This window comes from Salvia splendens, chromosome 14 (assembly GCF_004379255.2).
Source record: "Salvia splendens isolate huo1 chromosome 14, SspV2, whole genome shotgun sequence".
Classification (NCBI taxonomy): domain Eukaryota; kingdom Viridiplantae; phylum Streptophyta; class Magnoliopsida; order Lamiales; family Lamiaceae; genus Salvia; species Salvia splendens.
In genome coordinates this window covers 25330960-25347082 of record NC_056045.1, presented here as the reverse complement: position 1 = coordinate 25347082, position 16123 = coordinate 25330960, and the positions used below count along the sequence as shown (strand labels likewise).

Here is a 16123-nt window from a genome sequence, read left to right as displayed (position 1 = left end):
AGAAGATTAAAGGCTTTGCTTTCTCCAAAGGTTATATGCCAATGTTTTGCCTTTCCTTGAAATAATTACTTATTACAGTAGATTAAACAATAATCTAAAGATCGCCCACCTGAGACAAAATACTAATTGGTGCGGACCATTATCACTCAATTTACTGTGAACACCACTTTTGCTTTAAAGAAATTTTATTAGATATTTTCTGATTTAGCAGCAACATTGCATGTTAAATACTTAAAGTAAGACACATGGATTAAGAAAAATAATTTGTGAAAAGTTATGCAGTAAACTTGCTAGCATGCTCATGTTTATTTTGATGTTTAGTTGACGTTAAACTGCTAACTAAAGAATTAAACAGAGGTATATGAATAAGTGATTTGAAAAAAAATTATATATATTTTAGAATACAAGTTTATATATTTGAAATATCCAAAAAAAGAATTAAACCTATCTTGAGTTAAAAAGTCGAATGTATCTAAGCTACTTCAATCCAATTTATCATCTAAGTTGTTACTCCCTCCATCCAATATTAAGTGAGACGTATTCCCTTTTATACTGTTCATCTATCTTTTTTTACTTTATACATTCTTCTAGCACTCCTACTTTATTCTCTTTATTTAACTACTAAATACTACTACCTAAAAACATGTGCCAAAAATGTGTTACTAACATATAATGGAACTGATGGATTACTTGTTAGAGCATCCACAATGGCGGCGAGCGGACCGGCTAGCCGATTCCCGGTGCTGGCCGGTCCGCTCACCGAACCATTGCAGCTGGCCAGTGCCAAATCGGCGAGCGCACGCCGATTCCCGAGCGCCATTGCATGCTCTCGATCAGCGAGCGATCGCCCAGCCGATTTTTAATTTTTTATTTTATTTAATTTTCGAAACACTATATATACGCAATTTGCACGTCATTTTCATTCGCACCACTTGTTTTAACGAGTTTTCTCTCTATCTTAATTCCTGTACAAAATCAACAACGCGAAATGAGTAGCGCGGGTGGTAGTGGTGGGGATGCTGAGGAGTACGTGTAACACCCCCTACCCGACCATCTACCGGTCGAATATGTGATGTCACGAAAGAGGCGCCATCAATTATGACAATTTAAAATTTCATTATCGTAACCAATTGAGACCATTACTTACATATAAAAGCATATAAGTTTATATTTCCTCGAAAACTAATTTATCAACATTAAACTACAACGCAACTGATTTTAGAATATCATAATCGGATTTCTAAACATGCCACCACTATATACCACAGATAGCATTCAGTGACCCGACGAGGATGCAACACTGACGTAGACTTGAATGAACATCGACCGATACTCCCCAATGCCGATAAACCTGTAGCACACCCAACACTTCAGCCAAAATTCTCTACAAGCAATAATCATACAACTTTAAAATTCTTTAAATTCTTATTATTTTATTTACCAAACATTACCGCATATATCATATTATTATTGTCTTATTAATTTCTAACATAAATTGGGCAGCATCTCCTCTATAACCAACACATGCCCAGAACCCAACAATAGGCAAAATCAAACCCAGAATTTATCAACAGTCATCAGCATTCATATGAAGCATCTAATATTCCACATGATATCCACACATTAACATAGACAAATCACAGACGACATTACACGTATCTACATACCCGTACCAGTAGTCACATCTTCATCTACGACTTTAAATCTCAGATTCTCAATATTTTTATCAAAATTCAACATAATTATGTAACATAATCCATTTTCACGTATAATATAACAGATATTTCACCAAATCTCATATTATAACTTATATATTATCATACGCGTATTGTCACATATATCATCACGAATATTTTGATCCACACTAACACATAACTTTCACATATGGGCCCTTAATGTGCTTAGTGACAGACTAGGGTACGCGGACCAGATCAGGATCAGAATCAAAATCAGAATCAGAATCAGATAATCAGATACGGACGCGGATTTTGTCATTGAGAGGACTCCGCACTGACCACCCATTTAGGGTGCATACAGATAATCATATCACCCATGAGGGTGCATATCAGACAGTTGATCAGACCACCCATGAGGGTGCATATCAGACAGATCAGATAGGGCCCATCAGATAACAGACGATCCTCACTTCGGTTATCCAAAAGACGAGTGATCACAAATAATGCAGCGCTGCTGTCCTATGTCATCAGATGTAGGACAGATCAGACGTCATCACAGATCGATCAGACATATTTTACATGTAAATCTTATTTGTATATATCTCACCATCTTTATAGTCACAATCATATTCTTTCCTTTTCATACTTCATTACCAAATCATTCAATAATTCATCTTACTTTCATATTTTACCTCATAAGTCTTTTATCACATAATTAATCATAATTTATCAAGCAATATGTCACATAATAAACACATTAAAACACATAAGAGAATTAGACCATTTAAGTATTGAGCATGCTACCTGACAGGCTTATGAGCATAAGCCCTTTTTCCATCTTAATGTTCCAGTCACTCTGGATCCCTTTTTCTTCCATTTCGGCTATCGCCGTGAAACCTCTCGTTTTACTTACTAATCACATGCAATCCACATTAATTTATAGAAAACGAATACTACTATGAGCTAAACTCTTTCCTTTAACCTTATTTAATATCCCACATGTATAGTAATTCATTGATTCATCATTTAACTTCTTATATAACAAATGCACTGGACTGATTTCTCATTAATGTTCTATATCTATTAAAAAGGATTTAGAGGCTTAATATAATATTTTTTAAATACCCCATGAAGTCTATTTTACAATGAAACAAGATTCACTCAAAAATTCCTAATGGTTTGAGAGATATTCTCCTTTTGCCAGAGACTAACAAAATCGAACAGTTTCTGGCAATATTTTCTACACAATTTTTATAAATAGTATTTGTACTCTTTAACTAATCACAAAATTTAGAGAACAACTAAACACCTTATAGTTAATTTAGAAATTACGCAATAAAGTTTTCATCGATCTTAAATGCCCTGAATATTTCGGATAACACATACCAAAATATGGTAGTGTACTAGAATTTTTGACAGTTTATGGTCATATGGTTCAAACAATTTATACACATAGTAAACAAACTCCTAAATTCTCCATATAAATTAGAGATCCTTTAGACTCATCATAGTTATTATAGAAATTGTTAAACCAAAGTTTTAACATATCTAAACATGCTTAATAATTCAAACTAGGAGGAGGCAGAACAGAGGGTTTGATTCTCATCAAGATTTTATCTCAATTCATATTTAATCATCTTTTAAATATTCATTTCATCTATTGTGAACATATAACACCCAAAACCATCTACCTAAGGTATATTTTCAGTTCCATTAGCAATTATACGGAAAAAATTTCATAACTTCAAAATCAAGGATCAAAACATGCTTTAGGGCGTCTAAACGTAACATATTCGACACTAATACAACAATTGAGCCATCAATTTCAACACCTATGGAGGACGATCCCTAAAAGTTTTAAAGTCCAAGATATATAAATTTTCAATCTTCAAAACATTATAGAATGAAGAGCTACCTTGATTTAACACAGATTGCTCGATCGGATATTCAATACGTTGAGAAACGGGGTTAAAATTTGAAGATGAAAGCTTGGAACTCCTTGGCTACGGAGGGCACGACTTTAGGGATGAAAATGAGGATGAATAGTGTTATTTTGGGTTTATAAAAGTCTCCCCAAATTATTAATTAGTTTCATGGTATTTTTGGTGTACAAGTGGCACCTTTCAATTCATGCATAAGTATTTTCTTTTCTATAGATTTCTCTTGATATTTCTAGTCAAATTTGCAGTTTTAATATCTTCTTCACGTAATAATTTTGGGCACATATAGTTCACATAAGGAGACTGGATTTCATTCATGTGAAAAGATAACTTTATACTCCTATCACATTATATTTATGATCACCGATTCAACTCCGATTTTCTTCTTGATTCCACTCACGTCATATTTCTTAACCTGAATAATGAATTCGTCTAGAGTCATTTTTGGGATGTTACAGTACGAACGGCGAATGAACGAAGAGTTGGAGGCCTATACGTCCCGTGAGATAAACCGGCTGATACAAAGGGCCTTACAGCCGGCGGTACCTCGACCTCGACCCGTTGTCCACCGCCGAGCAGTGATTGAGCGGGATCACGTAGATGCACATCAGCGGCTATATGAAGACTACTTCGCATCGGAGCCGCGGTTCAACACCAACCTTTTCAGGCGGCATTTTAGGATGAGCAGGGCCTTGTTTATGTGTATTGTTGACGCTTTGGAGCGTCGATATATGTGTTTCCGCTTCAGACACGATGCGGCTGGCAGACCCGGCCACACACCTATTCAAAAGGGCACTGCGGCAATCAGGCAGTTGGCCTAAGGAGGCGCGGCAGACATGTGGGACGAGTACCTCCACATCGGTGAGATGACTACCCTTGAATGTATGAAGTATTTCTGTCAAGGCGTGGTTGAAATATTCCGTGATCAGTACCTTCGAATCCCTACCCCCGAAAACTGCCAGGAGCTGATGCAGATGCATGGGGATAAGCATGGGTTCCCGGGTATGTTAGACAGCATAGATTGTATGCATTGGGAGTGGAAGAACTGCCCCGCTACCTGGAAAGGGTTCTACACGACCGGCTACAAGGGAAAGAATCCCACGATGATCCTCGAGGTCGTAGCTGATTACCGGCTGTGGATTTGACATGCATATTTTGGGGTAGCCGAGTCGAACAACGACCTCAACATCCTCAACTCGTCGCCCCTTTTCAACGAGCAGTGCCACGGCGTCGGTCCGACCATCAGTTTTATCACCAACGGGAACCAGCATGATATGAGCTACTACTTGGCGGATGGGATAAACCCTAGGTGGCCCGTCTTTGTGAAGACGATCAGGTGCGCATCAGATGAGAGGTAGACCTACTTTGTAGAACGGCATGAGTCGGCGTGCAAGGACGTGGAGCGCGCATTTGGTGTGCTCCAGTCTCGATGGGCGGCAATTATGGGTCCAACGCGTTTGTGGCACGTCGACTGCATTGCTGATATAATGTACGCCTGTATTATCTTGCACAACATGATTGTCGAAGATGAAGGTGTACAACTGACTAGTTGGGCCAACAACGATAATGAAGCCGGTCCAAGCCACGGCGTGGCCGCCCCCAACGTACGAAGTGGGGTACCTCACGATGAAGCCGACCGCCTCCAAGCACATGCCGACATGTGCCAAGTGGAAGCTCATATTCGACTCCAAATGGATTTAATTGAAGAGTTGTGGGCGCGGAGGACTGCACGGCGTTAGTTTTTTTTTTAATTATGTAATTTTTTTAATGTACCTTTTTTAATTTAAATAAAATTATTGCATTTTCTCGTATCTGTGTCGTAAGCTGAATTCCGTATTTTGTGTGATTGTTATTTTTATAATTTTGTTGATTGTGGCTAGGCTATGGCCGACCTATTGCTTGTCCAATTGTTTGTCCTGATGATGTGACATGAAAAGTTTTTAATGCTGATAATGTGGCATGAGGAGTTTGTGACTAGATTATGACTGAGCTATTCTTATTGGAGATGCTCTAAGGTCATTTATAAGTTAGAAGTGGTCCTCTTGGGCTCGTAGGTCATTTATAAGTTAGAAGTGGTCCTCTAGCACGCTTCCCAAGAATTGTCAATTAAATTCACATTAATATTGTATTGTTGATTCATTTATTGCCATCTTACTTCCTCCAACCTACAAAAAGAGACTTATTTTAAAAGAAAACATTTACGGGAATAAATTATTCGTTCCTCAATAAACTATTCAAACCTATAGGCTATGTGCTCGATGATATCATTATATTTAATAGTTTTACAAAGTTAGAAATAAATTTTGGAATAATTGATCCAACAGCCATTATACTTGAACAGAAAAAATAATTTCATGGTGATACTGCACATTTATTAGTAGCTCCCGCACTTAATTTTCCCAATTATTTCCACCTAAGTAATTCAACGATTACTGCTGTAATCAACAACTAAATGGGTGATTATCTCTAGATGAGCTATGTGCTTTGCGCTTAAAACCCACAAGGCCACAAGCAAAATTTAATTTGAAAACGATGGATCACACACAAAGTGACCCTTACAATCATCTACCACATGCCCTATTTCAATCCTGAATTCTATTTTGATCAAATCTATATTCCCAACGTGTATAGGTATACTATTATATGTGCAAAATGTACTGAAATATGAAATTGAAAGAGTCGACAAGACAATGTGATACAAATGCCACAACCAAAACAACTCTAAGCTGTAAACCCCAAATAAAGACAATTGTCGTCGATACAATTAATGACAGATGAGACATAGTAAACATTTCGACCAACCATATCTTATAAACCTAAAACCCACCAATCAATTGAATTACATCAAAGCCCCTCATAAACCTCCACCAAACCAACATAAAAGAAATGGATAACAGAGTCATTTCAGAGCTCAACCACCATGAACCAGCTTTGAAATTGTCCACAGCTCAACTAGACACTCTCAAAACTTCATTGTTCAAAACAAGTAAACAAAGCCACAAAATTCTTTCCAAACAAATCTACAATATTTGCTACAAAGCCAGTGCTCGTCTCCCATCGAAAACATATTAAAAATCGTTAGCATCAGCGTTTCAAAATCATCGATATGGCCACACACAGTCGGACAATAGTCGAGGTCGTTGCTATCACGGCCACGATCAGTGTGATCTTGGCTGGGATAGTGTTCTACCTCATCTACCGGCTGAGGCTGGCCCGAGGGGCAGATGGCGGGAAACGGGCGTCCAGTTTCCGCCGGGAGTTCCCACCACCAGTCGATTTGAGACAGCGCGGGGCGGCCCTCAAGGGAGTGATAGTCGATGAGGAAGGAATGGACGTGTTGTATCTTAGGAAACTCGAAAGCGGCTGCTTTTCTAAGGTTTGGTACAATCCTATGATGGAAGAGGAAGAGGTGAAGAGAATGAATAGCAGAGGAGAGAAGCCTGAGCCAATACAACAACTTCCATTGCTTCAACACCCAAAAATTCAACCTCCATCACCACCACCTACGCCTCCTCGACCACCACCACCACCTCCTCCTCCTCCTCTACCTCCTAGGCCTGCACCACCGCCTCCACCTCGACCTCCACCAAAATCAAGGCCGGCACCACCGCCGCCACATCGACCTCCACCTCCACCAAAATCAAGGCCACCACCACCGCCCCAACTAGCAACGAAACTAACTCCACTATCTCACAAACCACCCATTGCTCCAAGAATTCAAGAAAACAGAGTTCACACAACCAAACTCAAGCCTTTGCACTGGGACAAAGTTACAGCTAACACAGATCATTCCATGGTGTGGAATGAGATCAATGACGGCTCATTTAGGTAATTAAATTCACAATCTCAATTGATGTCTCTGTTGCTGTTTCTATTTAGATTACTGAACAAACAGAGTATTCTTTTTGGACGATTAGGGTTGATGATGAACTGATGGAAGCACTCTTCGGCTATACCGATCAGAAACCAAGTGAAAGAAACAAGAACTCAAGCTCAATTGCAGCTCCATCAACACAAATATTCATTCTCCATCCGAGAAAATCCCAAAACACAGCAATCGTCATCAAATCTCTGCAAATCTCACGCAGAGAAATCGTGGAAGCAGCAATGGAGGGAAGAGGACTCAACGCCGAAACCCTAGAGAAACTGACCAAAATCTGCCCAACACAAGAGGAAACCACCAAAATCCTCCAATTCACCGGCGATCCGGCGAAACTCGCCGACGCGGAGGCTTTCCTTCACCACATTCTACGAGAAATCCCATCAGCCTTCGTCCGCTTCAATGCAATGCTCTTCCGAGAAAGCTACGAGCCGGAGATTCTCCATCTCAAGGAGTCGCTGCAGACTTGCGAGCTAGGCTGCAACGAGCTCCGAAGCGGCGGCGTCTTCTTCAAATTCCTCGAAGCGATCCTCAAAGCCGGAAACAGACTCAACGCCGGCACGAATTGGGGAAACGCGCAGGGATTCAATCTCACATCGCTGCGGAGGCTTTCCGACGTGAAGAGCGCCGACGGCAAGACCACGCTGCTCCATTTCGTGGTAGAGCAGGTCGCGAAATCGGAGGGGAAGCGCAAGGGCGAAGAAACAGAGATGGAGGAGAGAGAGAGCCTAATGCTAGGGTTGCCGGCGGTGGAGGCTCTAAACGCGGAGTTTTGCAATGTGAAGAGAGCCGCACGTGTAGATTACGAGGGTTTGACCGGCACGTGCGAGGCCCTCGCGGCTAGGGTTGACGAGATCAAGCGGCTGCTGAGGCGGGGCGACGGAGGGGAGGTGGGGAGATTCGCGGCGGAGATGTGGGGGTTTTTGGAGGGGTGCGAGGAGGAGCTGATTGTGGTGAGGGAGGAGGAGAGGAGGGTGGTTGAGCTGATGAGGAAGACGAACGTTTATTATCAGACGGGTGTGAAAGGGGGGAATCCGTTGCAGCTGTTTGTGATGGTGAAGGATTTTTTGGAGAGTGTGGATCGAGTCTGTGGAGAGATTAGGAAGAAGTTGGAGAAGAAGAGAGGTGGCGCATCGCCGCCATTGTCGCCGACGCCGAGGTCGCCTGTGAGATTTCAGAATTTGCAGAATTATTTCGCGACGCAGAGGCTTGGGACGAGCTCTGATTCCGATGACGATTTTTGATGTGTAGATGAATAAGGCGTTGTAACTAATCAACGACTTTCGAAAAAGCGCTAAAAACTAGCAACATAGAAACTACGATTTTACAATTGCAGTGTGACCAAGAATATGTATTTCTATATCAAACAAATTTAAACGCAAACAATAGAAATAATAAAAAATTCAGTTTAGAAGTGAAATCAATTAGTACTCCGTATTTTGCTTGCCTTAGTTTCCTAGAAAATTCCATGAAACACACATAATTCCAACTACCTTTTGCTTTACCATCTTTTTTGCCAATCTCAAGTCTAGCGAGAATCCAAGTCAATGTCATCATCATCCATCCATTACAGGAACTACCACACACCTTCATCCCAATCCATCTAAATCCCAGATTCAAGAAAATCTTTCTAATTTGATTCTCAACTTGTTCACAAACTTGCATAAAGATGATTGGAGGGAGGCTAGGAGAGAAGATAGGATTGAAAGAGGATGTGATTCAAAGGGCTTGCAGACTGTCCATGAAGGCTCATGAAAAGGCCCCTGGGAAGCCATACATCCATGAGAAAACCCGGGGCTCTAACGATGTTCTTTTCGCCTTCCCGGGATCATGGTGTGTTGATGACTGGTACACCAGGGATCCATTTGGGGAAGTTGAGGTTGATGTCTCCAAGTTTCCATGTATCAGGAGTGTTGGCAATGAAGAGATTGGATTAGTAAATGAAGCTTTTGCTACAAGGTTTGATGCCCTATTGAGCAGATCACCACTTGCAGCAGAGGTATGCAAATCTTGAATATAGACTGAATTTTTAGTTTATATTGAGATTTTTGTTTTTCTTGAATTTGTTGTGGGCTTAGTTTGGTTTGGATGATCTTGATTGCCTGAACTTTTCATGAGGAGAAAGTGAGATTTCCAAAAGATAAAATGGGCCACAAGGTGGTGATAAGGTTTGGTACACACACACACACACATGTTGCTGTGTGTGGATAAGTTTTGGATTGTTTATCAAGATGAGAGCTTCAATATAAACATAGTCTATTTAGTAATTGAACTGTCTTTGAACTCAAAAATGGATCTCAGGTGGAGAAAGCTATGTCTGAGAGGAAGCAGGTCGTCTTCGCGGGCCATTCCTCGGGGGGTGCAACGGCCATTCTCGCAGCCATTTGGTGCTTTGAGAAATACATAAGATCCAACCATTCTCAGACAATGCCTCTCTGTGTAACCTTTGGATCGCCACTAGCCGGAAACCATGTCTTCTGTCATGCTTTGAGGCGCGAGAACTGGTCCCGTTGCTTCTTCCACTTTGTGATGAGGCATGATGTTGTGCCACGGATAAACCTGGCTCCTCTCTCGAGCATCCAGCCATGGCTGCATGCCGTTCTCGAGTCTCTCAACCCGAGATCACAGTTCCATCTGCAGGACTCATCTGCAGCATCGGGTTTCCTGCTGTCAGTCATGAGAAACGCGCTGTCTGTGGCAAGCCATGCCGCGTGCAACCTCAAGGGGTGCACCAGTTTGCTGCTGGAGACTGTTGTGAGCATAGTTGAGCTCAGCCCTTATCGGCCTTTCGGGACATTCTTCTTCTGTCCGGGGAACGGGAAGCTTGTTGTGGTTGACAACCCGGACGCCGTGCTGCAGATGCTCTTCTTCTGCCTTCAGTTCAGCCCCGAGGAAGAAAACACAGAATTTCTGCATAAAATGATGAGAGACCATTTCTTATATGAAAGTGAATTGGAAGAGAGCCTAAATATGCAAGATGTGATCTACCTAGACAGCCTTGTAAATATCCCTTTAGATGCTCAAGCCACTACATCTTATTCAGCTGCACTAAATGATCTTGGCCTTGTATGATACTACCACTCAATGCTTCACACACACGCACACACACACACATACACAGAATCATGACAGCAATTGATCTTGATGCTTTCTAACTGATTTTCAGACGGCTCAAGCACGGCTGTGCCTTCGCGCTGCTGGCGAGATGGAGAGGCAGAAGACGGAGAACCAGAGAAGAATAGACTCCAACAAAGACACCATAAGAGAAGCACTAAAGAAGATACATGAATACAAGACTAGCTGTGAGATTAAGAAGATTGGCTACTATGACACCTTTAAAATCCAAAAAGATATAACTGATTTCAACGCCAATGTGAAGAGGCAGGAGCTCTCCGGGATATGGGACGAGATCGTCGAGATGATCAAGCGGTACGAGCTGCCCGATGGGTTCGAGGGCAGGAAGGAATGGGTAGAGCTAGGGACCTTGTTCAGGCGGCTCATGGAGCCACTAGACATAGCGAACTACTACAGACACTTGCTAAATGAGGACACGGGGCCTTACATGGTGAAAGCAAGGCCGAAGAGGTACAAGTTCACACAGAAGTGGCGGGAGCACGCAGAGAGGATGGTGGCCGGGGGGAGCTCCGAGACAACGTTTTGGGCAGTGGTAGAGGAGCTGAGGGCGAAGCCGTATGATCAGGTTAGGGATGAGGTTCTGAGGTTGGAGCAAGATTTGTATGCATGGGTTAGTAATGGATGGATGGGGACAGATGTTTTCTTGGAGGGTTCTAGTTTCAGTAAGTGGTGGAAGACACTCCCTCTAGAGCATAGGTCTGGTTCTTGCATTTCAGCCTTCATAAAATACTGAAGTCTTGTTTTGAAAAGTATGGGTGGGGCTAAATGCACCCCCAAAATTCCTCAATACCACTTCACTTGCTAAGAGATTTTTAAAAGCTCTCTCTAAATATCCTTGTACAAGAACACATCACAGTACAGATGCCATAAAAATAGTAGCAATAATTAAAACCCAGCTCCAAAAAATTACAGAAAATACAAGCACAAAATTACCATCTTAACAAAAGTGTGAACCTCAAACAGCACAAGTTGAATGCTGTCTACCACATGATATCATATAAATTACAACATTAGTTCAGCTTTTGTGATGTGCATTTCGATCTATACAAAACCAAGCATACTCTGCTCTTCTCTCTTTTGTTTCCATCTCACTTATCCATACACTTTAAGAGAGAGATGGATGACACAAGCTAAAGATAATTATTTCAAGTTGAATAGTATTAGTAACCGGTCAAAAAACATTTGAAATGTAGTAATTCAGTACTGAATTCATATAAAGAATTCTGAACCACACTGTTACTCAAAACATATATCTTTGCACTTGAAACTAATGTACTGTAAGATAATCTTCTGATCCCAAAATAGGTGAAATCCAGCCAAGTCACCGGCTACCATTGAAAATGGATTATGGATGGTTCCAAATCATTAAAAGATACCACCACCATGACACCATCACTTTTGAAAGAATGTCATACATCACCGCTGGTTCCTTTAGTAGGAAATGGAATACCTTCAAAATATGATAAAGAAGAGAGAGTTTCCTGTTCAAGAATGAGCTAACACATGAAATATAAGGTAAAAAAGTCTCAACGTTAGGCATGTCAGTTTGCATCCTCTAAGCCCAACAAAACGCTACCAAAATTAGAATAATAGTAGTATTAGTTTGCACCACAATGTATAATAGATTTATAGATTACTGTAAGCTTCAAGACCTTCCCTGATTCAGACTCAGGTTTATTCACCGTATCACAAGGAGAAGCCAGCATGCCTTTTTTCTCCTCCCCCACAACAATAAAACAGAAAAAAGGTTGCATGTGTAAGAGAAAAATATCTAAAAGACTCTAAAAGACTAATAGTTCATTAAATGGGATCTTCTTACAAAGCAAATTCGACTGTTTGAGTCATCACTTAAAGTTGTAATTACTGTCATTTCACTGCTGTCATTTCACTACATCAAGAGCCAAATCCACCACCAACTCAATGGTTGCACGCTAGCCTGTGAAGCATTATAACAGTAACATTTCAGCACACTAATCTCATGGTTTCACCGATCCGATTTCAGCCAGCTACGTATGCACAAGCTGATAGAGATCAGTATTTAGTTATATTTATCTATATCTCAATTTCTTTAGTTAATAACAACCTCCCATACACATTGAATTCTTCTTGTGCATACCGATTCAAATATTGAGACCCATAGCATTTTCAGATTCTCTGGAAAATAGACCATTTTTTCTCAAAGGAAATGACCACTGGGAACAAATCAACTATTAGAATACAGTGAAACAAAGTTTTCTCAATCATAAATAACAAAGCATTTATTTCAAAATGTTTATGCACCTCATTACTATATAAGTGCAGCTATTCATATGATAACACATAATATATACATACATAATTATATATATAAAAGTAACTGAAATCATAAGAGTGCTAGATTGATTTCTCTGTGCTCCAAAATCAAATTTCTATACCAATATCTAGGACTGCGAAAAACAGTTTTCAAGCGACAACAAACGGAATGCGCACCAAGAAAAAAGGGAGACCTAACATACAGATCAAGGAACGGAGACTCTTTCTAGGATCTTGTTGTCATGCTACAGGTACGATTAAGTCGAAAAGTCAAGCTCCCTCCATCCAATGTGGCTTCTCCTTCAACAGGGCTGTAGTCATACTGCTTCCTGCAGCCAGGACAACGCCCATCTTCCTCAAGAATTCTCTTGTGACAGAAAAGGCAGAGCCTGAATCCACAGAGACAGGGGACAAAGCTTGAATCTGTGAAATCAAAATCCTCATAGCAAATCGGACATGATGTAGGGACTGGCCCAACATTCTTACAGCCCCAAACGGAACCTCCTAGACCAAAATGCCGATCTGAATTTAACCCAATACAATATTGCTTTGACAAATTGGGTAAACTCTGAGGCCTAAATGTATCATCAGGCCTCCAAGCCTGGCATTTTGCTTGAGATATCCGCACAGATGTCCTGTCACTCTCTTGCTTCTCTCTTGGATTATCATTCTCACAAAAAGGCTGCTTTGCCAAATTCAGCCCAGAACCACATACCGCAGTATTTCCATGCTTCTCCACAGGTAATCCATATCCCGAGCTGGGATTATGACCCAAATGCTTGTCTTCCGTAGCAGCCAAGGCATCAGCCATAGCCTCCCAATCATCCAAGCATCCATCATCACCACCATTCCCTTCATCTTCCTCACTCATGATACCCGAAAAGCAACCATTAGTGCTACAGCTACTGCTGCTGCTGCTTCGGCAACTGGAAGTAAAATTAACGCCAGAATCGTTTCCGCCCAATGCACTACTGGTGGGGCTGTTAGCGGGCGAGGATTCGAAATCACTAAAATGGTGAACGGATAATCCATCTATATATATTCCATCCTCACGCCTTGGACTTTTCTCCGGCTTCTCTATAGGCATGTTCTTGTTTTCCAACTTCATTAGACCCCCTTCACCATTCACCTCCTCCTTACACCCACCCTTACCCTTCACTGGAAAGATTAAAAAAATAAATAAAATCGTTTGCTCATCAAATACTAGTAACTAATCAAACTATCAAAGTGAAAATAACTTTTAAGTAATCATATCCAAGAAAGCAAAAAAACAAAAACACTTTACGGAAAGGAGAATAGTGCTTCCAAATGGTGGGAAAAGGGGCTGTTTCCAATACCTTGAGAAAGCCACTGTTCCCGGCGAGCATCAAGCTTGCATTGCTTCAACTTCGCCGACCGATTGGCCTGAATTTCGAAAAATATTGTTTAACAAAAAACTTATACGGCAATGAAAACTGGGAATTTTAAACCACATAAATTCCAGAGCTAAAAATTCCGAAAACACGAATTTGAATGGGGAAAAGTTATATCATTTCCATTCACAAGAAAGAAATCAACATGCAGCTCACAATGCATGCATAAACTCATAAGAGGAAAAATCGAGAGCAGAAAACGAACCCTTTTCTTCTTGGCCAAATCCTTGGGGTTGGATGAGGCAAGAGCGACAGACGCGTTGGGGATCGAATCGGAAATCATGGCTGAGTCGACTGGGTGACGAATCGGAAAAACCCTAAATTGATCGATTAAACGAGAAAATTAAAGCTACGGTGAAATTTTGACAAAAAAAGAAATTGGATAACACAAATCAATTTGCATTTCTCCTTTCGACTGTACGAACATCACTGGCCGTCTATATATAGCCCTCGCAATTACTTTTGTACCCTTACGTGTCGCGCGTCGCACGCAAAGATCACGAGAAACTGAGGGCAGTCATGCGAGATGACATAGGGGGGCACAATTGTAAATTTAACATTCTAGAACAATTACATTTAGCCACAAATGTAGGGCAGAATTGGTAATCACCTCAAAATTTATGTTACAATGTTTTGGGGAAATTGGAAGGTATCATAAATGTGATATTCACTATTCAGATACTCCTAAATTAAGATGATACGTTTGTAGATTTTCTATTGAAGAGTGCAAAATGCCTTTTTTCCCCATTTATTGCATAGGTGTCGTGTCGTAAGAGTGTTGGTCATCTATTGCTATTATGAACATGGTTTCTTTAAAAAATACTATATATAATTTCCATGATCGAAGATGATGAATTTAGGATCATATCAATTCATAACCTCTTTTGGCAATAGAATTTGCCTCAATTCTCGAAATTTTCATCTTTTGTGGTGTTTTAAATTCCCGCATTAACTCCCATAATAATAAATGTGAACATCATTGCCTTCCCTTGGTTAAAATATTTTATTATAACATAGTCCGAATATGAAATTCTTTTAAGACCATCCACAATGCCGCCCAGCGACCGCCCAGCCGAGCGCCGGCGCTGGGCGGTCTATTGCAGTCGCCCAACGGGTGAATGGAGAGAGAAACCGCGCAGCGCTGGGTGGTCGCGTGGCGCTGGGCGATCCGCTCGGCGCTATTGCAGCGCCCGGATCGCCCAGCGCACCGTCTAGCGCGAATTTTTGTTTTTCCAAAACACTATATATACGCGCTTTGCTCGTCATTTTCATTCGCACCACTTGTTTTAACGAGTACTCTCTCTATCTTAATTTCTGTACAAGAGCAACAACGCGAAATGAGTAACGCTGGTGGTGGTAGTGGTGGTAGCGGAGGGGATGCTGAGGAGTACGAACGTCGAATGGCCGAAGCGTTGGACGCCTATACGACCAACGCGATAAACCAATGGATGGAAAAGGCCTTGCAGCCGGCGATACCTCGACCTCCCCCAGTGGTCCACCGCCGCAGTGTGATTGATCGGGATCACGTAGCTGCACATCAGCGCCTATACGAAGACTACTTCGCACAGGAGCCTCGGTTCAACGCCAACCTTTTCAGGCGTCGTTTTAGGATGAGCAGGGACCTGTTTATGCGTATTGTCAACGCATTGGAGTCTCGATTATCTGTATTTCCGCTTCAGGCACGATGCGGCTGGCAGACCCGGCCACACACCTATTCAAAAGTGCACTGCAGAAATCCGGCAGTTGGCCTACGGAGGCGCGGCAGACATGTGGGACGAGTATCTCCAC

General features: G+C 41.4%; 3 protein-coding genes and 1 long non-coding RNA gene across 7 annotated transcripts; 2 read left to right on the top strand and 2 right to left on the bottom strand.

Moving 5' to 3' along the window:
- Positions 1–1096: 1096 nt before the first annotated feature.
- On the bottom strand, positions 1097–3713 carry LOC121766185. Its single transcript, XR_006042922.1, has 2 exons — positions 3592–3713; positions 1097–2588 (listed from the first exon to the last, which is right to left on the bottom strand). It is a non-coding gene; the product is annotated as an uncharacterized LOC121766185 (long non-coding RNA).
- Positions 3714–6248: 2535 nt separating this feature from the next.
- On the top strand, positions 6249–8916 carry LOC121765142 (formin-like protein 8). The gene is made up of 2 exons (XM_042161173.1): positions 6249–7444; positions 7534–8916. Exons 1-2 carry the CDS (start codon positions 6723–6725, stop codon positions 8738–8740), a joined length of 1929 nt encoding a protein of 642 aa, XP_042017107.1. The 5' UTR covers positions 6249–6722; the 3' UTR covers positions 8741–8916.
- Positions 8917–8925: 9 nt separating this feature from the next.
- On the top strand, positions 8926–11449 carry LOC121765144 (protein EDS1B-like). Its single transcript, XM_042161174.1, has 3 exons — positions 8926–9495; positions 9798–10562; positions 10663–11449. The coding sequence occupies exons 1-3, from the start codon at positions 9166–9168 to the stop codon at positions 11362–11364; spliced, it is 1797 nt and encodes a 598-aa protein (XP_042017108.1). The 5' UTR covers positions 8926–9165; the 3' UTR covers positions 11365–11449.
- A 325-nt stretch (positions 11450–11774) lies between these two features.
- Positions 11775–14762, bottom strand: LOC121765810. Of its 4 annotated transcripts, none has more exons than XM_042162057.1 (4): positions 14541–14762; positions 14261–14327; positions 13127–14081; positions 11775–12112 (listed from the first exon to the last, which is right to left on the bottom strand). In XM_042162057.1, exons 1-3 carry the CDS (start codon positions 14616–14618, stop codon positions 13150–13152), a joined length of 1077 nt encoding a protein of 358 aa, XP_042017991.1. In that variant the 5' UTR covers positions 14619–14762; the 3' UTR covers positions 11775–12112; positions 13127–13149. The 4 variants fall into 4 exon arrangements, with proteins under 4 accessions (XP_042017991.1, XP_042017990.1, XP_042017989.1 ...); XM_042162056.1 differs by having other exon boundaries at positions 11775–12081; XM_042162055.1 differs by lacking the exon at positions 11775–12112 and adding an exon at positions 12122–12567.
- Between the last annotated feature and the right edge of the window lie 1361 nt (positions 14763–16123).

Coding starts and splice junctions, on each gene's coding strand:
- LOC121765142 (XM_042161173.1), top strand. CDS start 6,723: ATGGCCACACACAGTCGGACAATAGTCGAGGTCGTTGCTATCACGGCC. Junction 7,445..7,533: donor ATCAATGACGGCTCATTTAG/GTAATTAAATTC, acceptor TTGGACGATTAG/GGTTGATGATGAACTGATGG.
- LOC121765144 (XM_042161174.1), top strand. CDS start 9,166: ATGATTGGAGGGAGGCTAGGAGAGAAGATAGGATTGAAAGAGGATGTG. Junction 9,496..9,797: donor GATCACCACTTGCAGCAGAG/GTATGCAAATCT, acceptor AATGGATCTCAG/GTGGAGAAAGCTATGTCTGA. Junction 10,563..10,662: donor CACTAAATGATCTTGGCCTT/GTATGATACTAC, acceptor ACTGATTTTCAG/ACGGCTCAAGCACGGCTGTG.
- LOC121765810 (XM_042162057.1), bottom strand. CDS start 14,618: ATGATTTCCGATTCGATCCCCAACGCGTCTGTCGCTCTTGCCTCATCC. Junction 14,328..14,540: donor ATTTGGCCAAGAAGAAAAGG/GTTCGTTTTCTG, acceptor TTCGAAATTCAG/GCCAATCGGTCGGCGAAGTT. Junction 14,082..14,260: donor GGAACAGTGGCTTTCTCAAG/GTATTGGAAACA, acceptor TAATCTTTCCAG/TGAAGGGTAAGGGTGGGTGT.